This window comes from Egretta garzetta, unplaced genomic scaffold, assembly GCF_000687185.1.
Source record: "Egretta garzetta isolate BGI_Z169 unplaced genomic scaffold, ASM68718v1 scaffold374, whole genome shotgun sequence".
NCBI classification, from domain to species: domain Eukaryota; kingdom Metazoa; phylum Chordata; class Aves; order Pelecaniformes; family Ardeidae; genus Egretta; species Egretta garzetta.
The window spans coordinates 2246931-2262570 of NW_009259419.1; the positions used below are offsets into that span (position 1 = coordinate 2246931).

The 15640-nt window shown below is 54.9% G+C and overlaps 1 protein-coding gene across 1 annotated transcript in view; it reads left to right on the top strand.

The window, feature by feature from the left end:
• Positions 1 to 8811, top strand: part of AMN (amnion associated transmembrane protein) — a 23687-nt gene extending 14876 nt beyond the window's left edge. Inside the window, exons 6-12 of the mRNA XM_009636873.1 lie at positions 1418 to 1555; positions 1647 to 1755; positions 3570 to 3652; positions 4497 to 4683; positions 5791 to 5965; positions 8322 to 8424; positions 8701 to 8811. Coding sequence (XP_009635168.1) covers positions 1418 to 1555; positions 1647 to 1755; positions 3570 to 3652; positions 4497 to 4683; positions 5791 to 5965; positions 8322 to 8424; positions 8701 to 8811 — 906 coding nt within the window. The remainder of the gene's footprint in view (positions 1 to 1417; positions 1556 to 1646; positions 1756 to 3569; positions 3653 to 4496; positions 4684 to 5790; positions 5966 to 8321; positions 8425 to 8700) is intronic.
• The last annotated feature ends 6829 nt before the right edge of the window (positions 8812 to 15640 follow it).

Below are 15640 nucleotides of genomic sequence, written 5' to 3' on the forward strand. Positions count from 1 at the left end.
CGGTTTTTCGCCCCCCCCCCTGCAGTGGGGGAGCACAGGCCATCTCCCTATTCACATTTAAAAAAAAAAAAAAGGCCAATGTGCACAGGTCAAACTGCCAGCAAATGGCATCTTCTCCGGCACCCAGGGGCTGCCCCCTTCCCAGGCACGTGTCTGCAAGCGCGCTGCTTAGGGACCCTCTGGGGACACCTCCCTCCCGTCCCCAACCTTAACGCGGCCCGTGGCTCAGCGATCGTCTCCCAGCTTTGCTTTGGTACCGCTCTTTAATTGATTGGAGGAATAATTATAGAAACGCTGGCAGCCTGCTGTGCTTCAGCCCGCGAATCAGGCACACAAGGAGCCCCGTCCCTCGCCGGTCAGAGGAGTGAAAGATCACAGGTGCTGCAGCAGTAGACACAGGCTCCTTCCAGGAGCGGAAGATGCAGCAGACGTTTCATAAGTTATTTATTATTTCTACTGCTGTGCTGCCTGGGATCTGCCATTTCAGGGCCAGGCATGAGGTAACTGGTTTTTGAGTAATAACCTCAGTCAGTGCCCAGGCGGGTGCAGGCAAGTCTGGACAAGGCAGGACCCCGATGGAGCTCACCTAGGGCACGTGTAGCCCCAGGGATGCAGGGGTGGGCGGTCTTGGATGCTCAGAGTGATGCTGGTCCCACTGATGCCTGGAGACCACCCCATGGCATGGGAGATCATCCCCCCGCCAAATCCACCTTCCCCAGGGACTGCAGCTGGCTATGCCCTGGGGTGGAGGCTGCTGCTGAGTGATGAGATGGAAAGAAAAGGTGCTTTTTGTTTTTGTGATTATAGCATATTCCCTAAAAACTGACCTTATAAGATACTTTGTCCCTTTGAAGCCAGCCCGCTCCTCTTGCTGTGTGGGATATTTTCACCCCAGAGCCTGAGAAATCCTCTTGCTGTGCCAGGGCATGGAGAAGCCTCCCATGGAAGGCAGTGGGTGAGGGACTTGCCATCTGCTTGGTAGGACAAGGCTGGTCAGTCCAGTTTAGCCTTTGCTGATGCCAAGCCCACTGATGAGCTTCCCAGATTGAAGGAAAAGACCTCAGATCTAGCCCCTTCCTCCCAGTAATTAAAAGCTGATGAACTGAATTCTCAGGGCCAGCAGAAAGAGGGAAAACAAGAAGGGGAAAAAAAAACCCCAGCCATCTTGTGCTTTATTTGTGTTCCTTTTTTTTTTTGGTTTTAAATTAGAAAGGGTTTTTCTCTTGGCCCCATGGAAAAGCCCAAATGGGTGTAGTGGCAGGATTTTTCTGCTGCGCTCGCTGCCTGTGGTGGGGCTGCCCCAAGCTGGCCATCACACGTGGCACTGGGTGCCCAGGCGGGACAGCTGGGTGCCTGGGGACAGCTCTGGGACCTGGCAGGGGATGTTCACCAGCTTTTGCTGCTCTTCCCCATGCAGGAGCTCAGCAGCCCCGAGGCCTGGGCCGGGTACCTGCGGGGTCCCTCTGCCCCGCTGCAGTTTCACGGCAATGGCACTCTGCAGGTGACAGGCACCGGCTGTCCCGACAAGTCCGGCTGTGCCTGCGGGAACGCCCCGGTGAGTCATCTCATTGCAGTTTAGGGGGGTATCATTGCAATTGGGGGGGCAAGGTGGGGCAAGGGACTGACGCTGCCCTGCTCTCGTTTAGGATGGCCACCGCATCTGCACGGCCCTGCTCGGGGCATCGGGGAGGCAGTGCCCAGCACCGGCGTGCCAGAGCCCTTTGCAGCCCCTTGGCCACTGCTGCAGGGTCTGCGGTGAGTGGGGGGCACAGCCCTATTCCTCCTCCCCACCATGTTGGCTGCCCCAGCCCCTTCCCTTGGCTCCGCAGGGGAAAGCCAGGCGAGGGGGATGCTGCTGATCTGGGGTCCAGGTGCTCATGGGCTGAAGTTCTCCTTAGCACTGCTCCCATGGGTCCCATCTGCGGGTCCCATCCTCATCCCACGTGCCGCCCTCCGAGGGCATCTCTCTGCACCTGGGTCGGGGCAACCCCAAACACAGATACAAGCTGGGTGATGAGTGGATTAAGGGCAGCCCTACAGAGAAGGACTTGGGGGTATTGGTGGATGAAAAACTGGACATGAGCTGGCAATGTGCATTCACAGCCCAGAAAGCCAATCGTGTCCTGGGCTGCATCCCCAGCAGCATGGCCAGCAGGGAGAGGGAGGCGATTCTGCCCCTCTGCTCCGCTCTGGTGAGACCCCACCTGCAGTCCTGCGTCCGGCTCTGTTGGGGTGGGTCCAGAGGAGGCCACAGAAATGGTCAGAGGGATAGAACCTCTCTCCTATAGGAAAGGCTGAGAGTTGAGGTCGTTCAGCCTGGAAAGAGAAGGCTCCGGAGAAACCTTATAGCAGCCTTCCAGTCCTTAAAGCAGGCCTACAGGAAAGATGGGGAGGGACTCTTTATCATGGACTGTAGCGATAGGATGAGGGGTAATGGCTTTAAACTAAAAGAGGGTAGATTTAGATTAGATATTAGGAAGAAATTCTTTAGTATGAGGGTGGTGAGGCACTGGAACAGGTTGCCCAGAGAAGCTGTGTCTGCCCCATCCATGGGGGTGTTCAAGGCCAGGTTGGATGGGGCTTTGAGCAGCCTGGTCTAGTGGAAGATGTCCCTGCCCATGGCAGGGGGGGTTGGAACTACATGGTCTTTAATGTCCCTTCCAACCCAAACCATTCTATGATTCTGTGAAGCATCAGACTGGCTTTTGGAAGCCAGTTCTGAGTTGCAGCCCCTTGTCCCTGGCTCTGGCTTGTCCTGTCAGGATGTCACAGCTTGTCAAGCTAATAGGGCTCTGCTGAGTTTATGCAGCAGAAAACACTCAGAGGAGATGTACCTTTTTCACCATAATGTCAGCTTTCCAACAGCAAGTTTGTTTCATTTCATTTCATTTAAAATAAAAACATGCAGACTGACAGCATTCCCTCTGCAATGGGCGCTTCTCCATTAATCTACCTGGAAGGTTCAGGAGAATTTTTCATGCACAGTTGTACCTAGATATTTGGTATATTGTACCAAATTCATTAAAACGGCACCGTATGTTTCTCTGAAACGTTCCTAAAGGCAGAGCCTCTTAAAGCCTTTAGGAGAATTTCATATTTCAACAATGCTTACTTGGCTTTTTTCCCAAGGAAAATATTTGACCCGCTGACTGCAGTGCAGTGGTAGGGGGAGCGCAGGTCTCCTTTCCTCTCCACCTTCCCTCCAGAGCCAGGGGAGTGGTGTTGAATCGCAGCCTTGCAGCCCCGAAACCCAGTTACACGCAGAGCTTCCCAGGGGATACGCAGGAGAAAGCTTTCCAGGGAGAGCTTCTCTCTGGAATGTGGTGGAAACCAAAAACCCTTCACCAAAGCCAGCTGATAAAAAGAACATTGAGGGAGGGAGAGGTTCGTTGGGGCAGCGCTGCTCAGGCAGAGCTGTGGAGCTGCCTCCCTGAGCCCAGCGAGGCTGGTTGCACGGAGGTACCGAATGTCCTTTTGTGGCCTTTTGTGGCAGTCGGAGCCGTGCCGCTGTGGCAGCTCTCTGCCCGGGCTCGGTAACAATGTCATATCTGTCTGTTTTGGGGCTGCAGGAGCCACCATTAGCCTGGATTTCACTCCTGATTTTGACCTGCAGAAGTACCGGGACAGACTGGTCCAAGCCGTGCTGAGCCAGGTACGTCAGCCCGCTGGATCGGGAGTGCCTCTTGAATGTGCCGACTTGCCACGGGGGCTGGTGCAGCCTCTCTTGCCCCCCACTGCAGCCATGCTGCCCCTCTCAGCGCGGGGCAGGGACAGCTGCCAGCCTGCAGATGGGGAAGGATGCAGGGGGGCTTGCTGGATACCCTGGTCCAGAAAACATGGGAGGTCAGGTCGAGATAACGTGGGAGGTCAGCCCACGCTGTTGGGATCGTGCAAACCTGCTGCAGTGCATCCCGTGGGACCTGAGGGATTATTCCCAATGCTGGGCTGCTTTTCATTCCCCAGTAGGCAAGTGCTGGGTGGGTAACTGGCACCAGTCAGCACGCAGATGCATGCTGTACAAGGCATCACTCCACGCGGCTGCTTGTCAGACACAGCATGACATCCCTCCTCCTGGCTGGGAGCTGCTGGGGGGGGGAGGCATGCTCCGAGTCACACCGGGAGGATCGATATCAGAGTATTTCTCTATTGATCCTGAGCTGAAAGCCTGCTGCCTGCCCTCCTTACAGCCACACATGTCTTAATACAGTGTTTAATGGGTGTGCTACACAAAATTGCTTTCTTGGCGCTCTCACCTCAGCAGGGGGACGCTGCGTGTTGGGTGCTGGTCACAGCTTCGAAGGGAGGGGAGATATGAGTATCTCATTTGGGAAACCCAATGGCACTGTGGTAACAGGGATGGCAGCTCTGTGATGGGACTCACATGAAGATTTATAGGTGGGCTTTGCTGGTGCAGCCATCGTGGCTGTCTGTAGAGGTGACTAATTTCTGCCTACTGCTCTCATGGGCTTCACGTGTTGCCTTGTGTTTTGAAAAATCCCAAGTACGCCGGCGTACGGATGGCCATATCCAAGGTGCACAAAGCACAGACCTTCCTGGGAGTCATACCCCGAAGCTCCACTCCCCTCATCCAAATTGTGCTGATTGATGATGAGGTGGGAGTGCAGGCCGGCACCGCTGCGGAGCAGATGGCTGCAGACATCATGGAGGACATAGCACGGCACGGTAACACTGCTGTCCTCCTTGGTGGGTCCCCCGTGGGTGTACCTAAAGCCACCACTGTCCAGAGCTTCTTGTCCCACACCAGCAGCCCATGTGGCAGCCTCACATCCCTGCTCTTCCACCAGGAAATCACATGGGAATCAAGTGGCATCTTGGTTGAAGCTCCCTGAGTTGAACACTCCTAAGGTCCTTGTCCTTGTCAGTCTGGTCCAGCACACCTCTAACCCTTCCTAACACCACCACCACCACCCCGCCCCGCATTTCTAATAATTTCAGTAGTGAACTTTGCTTACCCAGAAGTTTTACCATTTTAATTGTAGCATGACAGCAGTGTGGGCAGAGCAGAACTGCAGGATCAGAATTACCAGGGTTGGCAGGGACCTCTGGTGACCATCTTCCCCCCTGCCTCCTGGAGCAGGTTGTCCAGGGCTGTGTCCAGTTGGGTTTTGCATGTCCCCAAGGACGGAGAGTCCACAACCTCTCTGGGCAACCTGTTCCCACATTTGACCACCTTTGCAGTAAACCAGTTTTTTCTTACGTTGAAGTGGAATTTACCATATTGCAATTTGTGCCCATTGCCTCTTGCCCTGACACCGGGTGCCACTGAGAAGAGCCTGGCTCAGCACTTCAGCTGCATCTCGCCAAGGCAGAGCAGAGGGGAAGGGTCACCTCCCTTCACTTTCTGGCAACCCTCCTCCTCATGCAGCGCAGGATGCCGTTGTCCTTCCATGCCACGTCTGGCTATGGTCAGCTTGGTGCCCACCAGGACCCCTGGGTCCCTCTCTGCAGAGCTTCTTTCTGGCCAGAACGCTGCCTGTGGAGGCAGCCATGTAAGCTGGCAGATGCTGCTGAGCATGTAGGTCACAGCCAGGGGATCTGGTGGCTGTTGTATGGGTAGCAGACCCACATGGGCTTATCCCAGTTGAGTCCACCCCGCTGTGCATCCCACCCCCCTGTCCCTGGGGAAAGGTGATTAACCAGGCAAGGCAAGCAGGGCCAGACCCAACTGCAGGCTCCCTCTGCCCTGTGTGTGGGTAAGGGTGTTGTGTGGGTGTGGGGGGGTGTTGCCCCATCCAGTCCTCACCCCTATTTCTTTCTGCCCTTTCCCAGGTGAAGCACTCGGCATTTCAAGTGGCAAAATGGAGGTGGCCACCGGCAGCAGTTTCAGCAGGCAAGCAGGGAGCCATGCATTGAGCAGGATCACAGTGGGGACAGTCTTGGGACTACTCTTCGTTGTCCTGTTGATTGGAGGGATCCTCTTTCTCCACAGAAAGGGAAAGCTAAGGTAGGGATGAGGCTTCTTCTGGCAGCATGTTGCCAGGCTTCTTCTGCCTGGGGGCAGCTATTGTCCCGAGGTTGTCCTTCCAGCCAGCCTGGTGGCACGGAGGCAGACAGGGCTGCTCAGAGCGCCCATGGTGGTGGGCATGGCCGGATGGTCTGCTATACCCAATGTTACTAGTTCATAACATCACAGAATGGTTTGGGTTGGAAGGCACCTTTGAAGATCACCTAGTCCAAGCCCCCTGCCATGGGCAGGGGCACCTTCCACTAGACCAGGCTGCTCAAAGCCCCATCCAGCCTGACCATGTACACTTCCAGGGATGGGGCAGCCATACCTTCTCTGGGCAACCTTTTCCAGTGCTTCACCACCCTCATACTAAAGAATTTCTTCCTAATATCTAATCTAAATCTACCCTCTTTTAGTTTAAAACCGTTGCCCTCACTGTTCCTCACAGTTTGTTGGAGGTGAGGTGGCTGAAAGGCACTTCTGTACTCCTGGACTGGTAGGACTTGCTTCTTGGTGCCATGTGGCATGGTGTGTTCTGGTGGGAGTGGGGCTACTGTGGCTCGGTTGGAGCTCTGCACAGCCTGGTCATGCCGCCTGGGGACATCTCCTGTTCCTCGTAACTGTTAGTTTGTAGTCCTGCTGGGGGACGGAGGACTGAAACTTCCAGCTGCTAAATAGAAATGCATAAAAATAATTCAAAGCACTCGTCCCGCAGCTTTGTAGCCATAAAAGGGGGTGACAGCATCCAGAAGCAAATGCAGGTTCTGGCACATTGGTTGCTCACGCTGCGTGGAGAGTGGTGTGCAGATCCCAGGGGAGGGATGGTGGGGTGCACCCAACCTCACCGCAGCTGGGCACTGGTTGGATGTACCCTTCTCCATCACCTTTTCCCCCCCACAGCTTGGGGACAGGCTCCAGCAGTGAATAGGGCATCCTGGCAGCACCCACAGAAGGTGCTTGGGGCTCCCGCCTCTGCCCCTCGCTCATGCACCCACCTTCACGCAGGGCCCTGCCTCCCCCAAGGAGGGGTTTCCAGGCGTTTTTTTTTTTTTTCTGGCGGGGGGGGGGGGGCTGTCTGCGGAGCCGCTATGGCTCATCTCATCTACCTGACCACAGGCAAACAGGAGGGACCCTCTGCTTTTTATAACCAGGGGTGGGAATTGCTTAAATCTGTGTGTGCAAGGTGCCCTGGTGCCTGCCAGGGCAGGCCGGCCGTGTTGCAGGCTCACAAGTCAGGTTGTTTCTCCCCTCCTGGTTCCTGCGCTGGGGTTTTCTCGCCGCGCAGCAGCAGCCGTGGCCGGGGCCCCTGCCGCTCAGCACGTGCTGACATGACATTTCCGAGCAATAAACCCGTGCCTTCATTTAATTTCTAAATAAAACTCCCAGTCCCATAATTGCTACTTGATGATTTATCTTCCACTGACACTTCTTTGGATGCCGGACAGGCCTTTGAAACCGGCTCTGTCAGCAGCAGGAGGGAAGTTGGTGTAGCTACAGGAGACAGAGCTGAACCCGAGCCCAGGCCACGTCCCCAGCCGACCCGCTCCGGCTGCGTGTCCCTGGGTGGCTCCAGGGCAGGTGCCCTTTCGGGCAGTGCTGCTGCGCATCGTGGAGGCATCTGACACTGGCAGGGATGCTGCAAATGAGGCAGGCGGCTCTGGGAGGCTATAAACCTTCTGCCTCCATGCAGCAGAGCTGTCCCGACCACCAGTAAACCAGTGAATTCAGCTCATTCCCAGCAAAAAGGGCCTGATACAGCCTCCCTGCAGTTAACGCAGCTCCTCCGATTGCCTTTGCAGCGCCTGTGCCACGGCAGGCACAGTGTTTCGGCACCGGTGGGTGCTCAGGACCTGCGGTGACGTGTGTGGACCCACCACCAAGCCCACCCGCACCAGTTGCCTGGTGCAGGGGATGATGCTTGCTGACTGGGACCCTTAGGATAGAAGTAATGAAGAAAATAATAAAAGTGGTCATGGTGATTAAGATGATAAAATGATAACAAGATAAAAGTAATGATAAAAGTGATCAGTGCTTGTTGAGATTGCCATGGGAACAGGTGTCAGCTCTGTGGCAATTCATTTTAGGCCACTGGGGGAGAGCGACGGCTGTGCTAGGTCTTCTGCCTCTGACAAACTTCTCTCTCCAGGCTGCAGGTCCTAGACCTCCAGGCTTAATGGTTTCTACTGGATAGGGCAGCTTTTCCCTGAGAAAGGGTAAAATCACCCCATTTCAAAGACAGCCTGGAACTTTGTCCTGTATTTTCCCACCCACCTCTTGAAGATGCAGTGTTTTGGTTGGGGGAGCTGCTGGGACGGGCAGGATGTGGGGTGGTGATGCCCAGGTCTCTCCCCAGGCTGCCTGCCCTGCTCTCCTCCTGGCCTTGGGACAGAGCAGAGGACCCGACGTCCCCTGTGCCAGCCAGTGACAACGGCTTCGACAACCCCATGTTCGACGTGGTGAGTCGCCACCACCCAGGGTCACGGGGATGCTCGGGGCTGTGGGCAGGAGGTGGCAGGGCCCCAGCCAGGCGCCACTCTAGTGCCAGTGGGGGTGCAATGCAAAGTGCAGCACACCCGGTGGGGCTCCTCCTTTCCCCAGGTTTGTGGGACCATCCCACCCTCCCATGGGTCACCAGCTCCTCAGTTGCCTCAGGGACTCGGTGCTGGGTGAGTTTTGTCAAGGGTTTTGCTTCCCTTCTCCATCCATTGCTTTTCCCTCCCTCACTGCTGCAGGAGCCACCAAGCATTGACACTGGAGAGGAGATGCTGCAGGAGATGGGTCCCAAAGACCACCAGGTCTTCTACCTCAACCCCCTGTATGATGCAAGCGAGACGGAGACCTGACAGTGTGGCCCCATGCTGGGGGCAGCCACCACCTCCCTGTGGACACCACCACCCCTCACGTCACTCCTGGTGGGATCTAAACCACAAGCAAGCAGATCCCACCTGAATAAAAGTGTCCTCACGGTGAAGGAAACCACAGCAAACCTTCACCATAAGGGCTCAGCCATACAGGCACAGCGTCCCTGGTGTTCCTTCTGGGTTTTAAAATGTATTTTGTACATCTCAGTCCTTTTTAGACATTTCAACATTGAGATTGGGTCTCAGGTGATACCTGGGGAAGTTGGGGTCCAACTCAACACCCCGCTCTTGAGCCAGCACCCCCCTGGATTTGCCCAGGGCATGCAGCAGGTTGAAGGACTCATCCCTGGATGCATGATGAAAATTCGGTGCTTAAATTAATTTTAAAATGAGGCCCAGAGCCTCCAGAGCTTGGACCCTTTAGTTGGGTTTAAAAGGGAATTATTTTGCTTTCCAGCTGTGTGCTTGGGATCTCTGCACGGGGTCCCCCGTCCCTCTTCTCTGGGACCTTGCTCCTGTCCCCTGGGTGCTGGCACAGGGCTCTGTCCTGAGCAAACATTTCCCTCCCCTTTCCCCCTGCTGAGCCTCCTGAGCTCGCTCCTTCCCCCGTGCCCGGGCTCATGGTTGCAAGACCCTCCTGGACCTACCTGGGCATTTATCATGTCATTCCCCGCGGCGAGAGAGCACTGCTTCTCGCAGGCGAAGGGGAAGGAGGATCAGTGCCCGTGTCAGGGGTCCCTGGGGGGGGAAGCAGCAGGAACCCCGCGGCTGGGGACGGTCGCAGTGTCCTGTCTCCGTTGGGGGTCGGGGCGGCAGCAGCACCGAGGAGCCCCGTTAGCGGTGGGGTTTGCGGCCTGGTGTGTGTCAGATACCCCCCAGCTGCCCGCAATGTCAGGGAGTGCTTCATTACGGGAGCAGGTCTGATGGGTGAGGCTGAAATTATGGAGATGTATGCAAATCTATGCAAATTTACACTCTACTGGGTTTTCAGTAGGGCTTGTTGGCATATTCCATAAGGAAGCAGCTATTTTAAGTTTATTATATTTTGTTCTAGTCTCTGGAAGACATAATCCCTTCTCAAAGGCTTGGGAATTCATCATAGGGCGCATCAGAGCCCTGACGAAGGGTGACGGGCAGCCACGCAGTGATGAGGCTGGCCGTGCTGCCCCCCCTGCCGACAGAGAAACCTCCGGGAATGGGCACGAAGCACGAGCCAGGCAGGGCACAAGGCCATCTCCAGGCCCTGGCAGTTGCCATCGGTTCGCGAGCTGGGGCTGAGAAGAAGTCCAGAGGAGAGCAAAGAAGCTGGTGAGGGGTCTGGAGCGCCAGTCTTACAAGGAGCGGCTGAGGGAACTGGGGTTGTTTGCCCTGGAGAAGAGGAGGCTGAGGGGAGACCTTATCGCCCTCTACAACTGCCTGACAGGAGGCTGTAGTGAGGTGGGGGTCGGCCTCTTTTCCCTGGTAACAGATGATAGGACGAGGGGGAATGGTCTGAAGTTGCACCAGGGCAGGTTTAGGCTAGACATTAGGAAAAATTTCTTCACAGAGTTGTCAGGCTCTGGAATGGGCTGCCCAGGGAGGTGGTAGAGTCCCCATCCCTGGAGGTATTTAAAAGAAGGATAGATGAGGTGCTTAGGGACATGGTTTAGTGGTGGGATGGCAGGGTTAGGTTAATGGTTGGACTTGATGATCTTAAAGGCCTTTTCCAACCAAAGCGATTCTATGATTGATTCTATCAGGTCGGAGCCTGGGAATACAGGGTGAGGGTTTCACCGTCCACGTCTCTCCTGCAGGTGGGTGTCCCTCCAGCAGTGCTGGGATGAAAAGCAACTTGCCCAGGCAGGAGCTTCTGCTTTGGCTGTCAGGCACTTAGTGCTGAAGGAAATGGCCACCAGCTGGGTCAAAACACAGAGGAAGCCATCGGCTGCTGCAGGCGGTGGCTGACACCGTGCAAGTTGGGAACACCCAGGTGCCGCCATCCTGTGGTCCTGCCACAAGTGCATCTCCATGGAGCGCAGTGACCCAGGGACATGTCCCCAGAACACCTCACAGTGCACAGAGTCATCACCCAAGGGTGAACCCCCCCCACCCCAGGCCCTCAGCCGGCCCCAGCTGGGTCTCGCTGCGGAGGGGGGGTATTTGTGTCCGTATGGGTGTTCTACTTGCTGTCTGCGAGAGTCTTTTTGTGCTCTTTTCCCCTTTCAATTCAGTTCGTGGCAAGCGACTGAAGCTCCTCTAGAGCTTACAAGCCTTTAAATACGCATGATTTATGCTTCCCTGGCCGAGGCTGATGCAGTGCTGCGTGCCGGCAGTCGTTGCAGCAGGCAGCCCATCATCCCAGCGCTGCCCCATGCAAGGAGGGGGCTCAGGGCCATCCCCCAAGGAGCCCCTCGCTGCTCCCCCAGGGTGAAACACTTCTCTCCCTCTGCTGTTTTTGGGCCCCTCGGTCCAGCATCGTGAGGGGGCTTGGTGGCTGCATCCCCATGACGTGGGCTGAAGGCAAGAGGCAAGAGCATCCCATGGCTGCATGCTGGGGAGGGAAAAGAAAACCCAGCAGCCACAGGGACCATCGCGCAAGATGGTGGCAGGATGGTGTTTGAAGACATCAGCTCGCCATCCCGCCTGGGCACATGCCTGCAAGGCGGGATGGGCTCTGGGGAGGCACAAGGGACTGCGCAGCTGGCAGGGAGGGAGGCAGGCCCCCCGGCGGCATGGGTCACTGCCCGGTAACACCTCCGTAGCGGGGTGTATGGATTTGCTGCTGGTGAGGCTTCATTTTTAAAATGCATTAGCAGCTCGAGGTCACTTACAATAGAGGCTTTAATTAAAGTAGAGATCAATTTTTGTCAGCGCGCTAGTAGAGCACATTCTGTACTTTTCCTTCAGGAGCCACGTTCGCTTGCTCATACAAAAATCGTCACCAGGAGGGGGGGGGAAGCTCTGCAGAAAAAAAGCCTGAAGCACCAGAGTCAATTTGTGATGCCAGGGGCCGACAGCTGCTGGAAAACCAGCTGTATCCATGATCACTACCCTGCGCACCGGCACACGCAGACAGCCCGTGGTGCAGGCAGGGTAACGCCATGGGTTTCAGTACGTAAGGGTACCTCCTGGGATCCTGCCTAAACAAGGAATTTAATTCGCAGACATCTTTGGTAAGCAGCGCATTAGATGGGTGGTTCATGTCGCCAAGGCTGTGTGCGGCACGGCTGGGCACCTGATGGCTTTGTTTTGCTCTTGGTCCTGAGAGTCAAGGGTCCCCTGCTGTGGCAGACTAATGCAAAATGCATTAGTGTTAGTGGCAAGGTCTCAGCAGTCATTGCTTCCCGGGGTCTTAAAAGAAAAAGCAAACCTGCACACTATTAATGGACACCAACTCGTACCATTGTGCCTTCCCTCCACGTGTTACAGCTGCTCACAGAAGTTGTGCAAATCCGGCTTCAGACAGTGCAGCAGGCAGCAGTGCTCAAAATACCACTGAGCCTGCAAACAGACTTGGCCCAATGCAGTTTTGAAATTTTTTTTTTTTTTTTTTTTTTTTTTTAAAGCAGGAGGTAGCAGCAGCAGAAGGGAGGGGATGTGGCAGGGGCTGGCACCGCTGGAGAGCAGGAGCTGGCCAAGGCGCTGCGGGCTGGCAGCAGAGCGGTGGCCATCTCCTCCATCAGCGCGCAGGGCTCCGCACTGCTCTTCCTCGGGGGACCGCAGAGCAGGGACTGCGTAAGAAACTGGAAAGCAGGCGATGCTGCAAAAAAATCTGCGGGTTTTATGTATGAGAAAACAAGAAATAAAGCTGCATAAACCTGTGCAGTCAGGTGACGAAAAAGTGCTGCAGCTTATTGGGGAGCAGGGAAAATATTTGCTGCAAGGACGGGGAGCTGGCTGATTCCTGAGTTCATGTTCCTCCTCTGGCTGGAGCACAGCACTGCAGGTCTCGCTGGCTGAGCACGTCCTGCTGTCTTCTGCTCCTGTCCTCAGCTAACCCCGCCGGCAGCGCTGGTCTGAGCACCATTCGCCGCTGGGACATGCTCTGCCAACCTTTGCCTTTCCCTGGCATCCCGCAACAGGGCCGCAGCTGATGTCCGGCCTCATCAGCATCCCACGTCCCTGGAAACATGTTTAGGAAGGCTTCGCAAGGGAGCACCGAGAGCCTGCTGGCTCTTTCCAACCGCTGTGCCTCCCCTCCTGCCTCCCTGACGCAGTAGCTGTGCCCATAGCACCCTTCCCCTGAGCCAGAGCCCCTCCGAGCCCGCGCCCCTGCCCTACCAGTGGCGCGCCCGGGGCGGTGGGGCAGAACCTGCAGGGAAGCGGCTGCTCTGCGCTGGGTAAGGGTGGCAGCGGCTGCAGCTCTTGCCCCACGCACTGCAAGGAGCCCGAGGCTACCAAGGGAGGATGCACGGGGAAATTGAGAGGGGAACCACATTTACAGGGGTGCAAGCTGGCAGGAGGAGGTGGTCCAGCCCTGCTGCCACTGCAATGGAAGGCAAGGGCTGGGCAGGTGAATGCTACTTTCTGGTCCGTCCTCCTCGCTCCTGCCTGCAAGGTGCAAACCAGAACATGAGATGCTCCAGTAGCCCGGCATGAAAGAATGCCATCTCTTTTTTTTTCCTTTTCAAATAGGCTAAACTCAGCAGCAAGACAAGATTTGTGGTCATGATGTGACACCTTCCTGTGACTGTTACTTCGCTTAACTACACCTAAGGGCGCAGTTCAGTTCCCACAGCCATCTCCCCCTTCAAACGCTTCCCTGCTTCTCAGTGCTTTAGACAACTGCTGCCAGCCCTTGAGATTTTTATGCATCTGCTTTCTCCCAGGGCTGCTTAATCTGTGCAGAACAATGAGGGTGCCTGGACCTTCAGCATTTCCTGGGTGATTTAGCCATGTTAAGCACTTACTCTGCAAACATAAAGCAAGCGTTTATGCACCCCCCCAGCAGATTGCACCCATTTAGGAAGCTGTGTGCTCTCAGCACATCTGTGCTCTAGACAGAGGTGTTGGCAGATGGGTTTAGCTCTTGGGTAGCAAGGGACACCGGGTTTAGCTCTTGGGTAGCGAGGGACACCAGGATGGATTCCAAAATACACAGTCTGAACAGGGCAAGGATCTGCGCCAGAACTGACCGGCATGTTCTGGTGAGGGGCACGGCCGTCACCCTGGCTTGGGACCTGATGTAATGCCCTGTGAAAATGGAGCAGGGTAGAGGAGCAGGCAGACCAAATTATCCTCCTTCCTTGCGTAACTCAATTCCTCATTCACGATAATAGACTGGTAGCCTCCAGGGAGAAGAAAGTGCACCGTCAGAGGAACATTTCACATAGAGTCTTGAATTTCTGCATTTCTAAAAGTTCTCCTGAGGGCTGAGGAGGACTCTTTAGGTAACCAGCATCGGGAGCCTTAAGGGAATAGAAGATTCGCGAGGGGCTGTGGTGGGGGACTTGGAGAGGAATTCTGCTCGGCCAGACTTGAGAAGGGGGAAAAAAAAAAAAAAAAAAAAAAAGAAGAAGAAAATGCCCTGATAATTCATTTGTGGAGGGTAATTTACTGGATCTAATCAGAGCAAACATCTGTATGGCTGGAACATTGAAATAAATTAAATATAAAGCCTTCAAGGTCACAGCCTCCCAAGCTAATAATGCAGCACTGCTGAAGCCAGGTGGGTGCACTCCGGGCAAATGCGCTGCGCTCCACTGGGAATATTTCAAGCAGCGATCAGGCCTGCCTGAAAGAAATGGAGTAAAGAGAGGATATAGAGGATTCAGTCGTCAAACAAGGAAACTTGGGCAGGCTATTCAAAGAAGTTTAGATGCTCAGACTGGAATCAAAAAACATATGAAGAGACATCGGCGTGGGGGGGAGGAGGAGAGTTTGGGGAGTGTTGCTAGCAAGACATAAGCTGTGAGAAGCAAATCTTGCTGTTCTGCTTCCAACGTCTGATGCAAAAGCAATTAGATATTGTAGGAGCGGCCAGGTAATGCATCCCAGCTCCTTGCAGTGACCATTCCTCCTAAACCAAGGTTTATAAGCCTCTCTCAGACCCAGCTGTCCCATCAGCCGGCCAGGGGTTACCACCCCACCAGCTGCACAGCACAGCCATTCCTCTGCCTTTCAAATCCCAGCCCTGAGGAGCCCTGGCTGCAGAATAACATATTCATACTGAGCAATTAATTTATTTTTCTAGAAACGTTCTCCTGCTTAAATCATAACCAAGCCCTGGCACTGCTGAGTGCTATGATTTAATACCCCCATAATTAAAGACTTTGTTGTCATCTGAAGTCCTCACCGCGCAGAGAAAAATCAGCTCAAGAGCAGTAGAAATGTTTTTTTTAAAAGTCAAAGGCTGATTAGCATGAATACTTGTGAGAAGGCTTCCGGCACAGAGCCCTCAAACCTCCTGTCAGCTGCCAGCCCCAGGGCAGAGCACAGCTGCGCCTTCCTGGCCTTGCCCAGGTAGGTTTGGTCAAGCAAGGGACAGCAGGGGGCAAAAATCTTAATTTATGTCTTCCCCGTTAAGATAACCTGGAGTAAGATGGGTGAGACAAATCAAGAAGTAACCCAGGAGCACGCGGGTGCTCCGGAAGGGATGTGGGATGCTTACCCAGGACATGCTAGGGAAGATGCTGCTGCTGTTCTAGCTACAGGGAGCTCTGCCATGCTCAAATACTGGAGCACAAGGGGACCTTTAAAAACCTCCCCTGTATTAGGGGCTGCACCATTCACACACCAACCCTTGAAATGTTCCCAAGTCCTTCTTTAGGACTACTGCTTTGACAGCAAGCCAAAAGTCTTGTGGTGTCTGAATAGATGTGCAGCCTCCTTA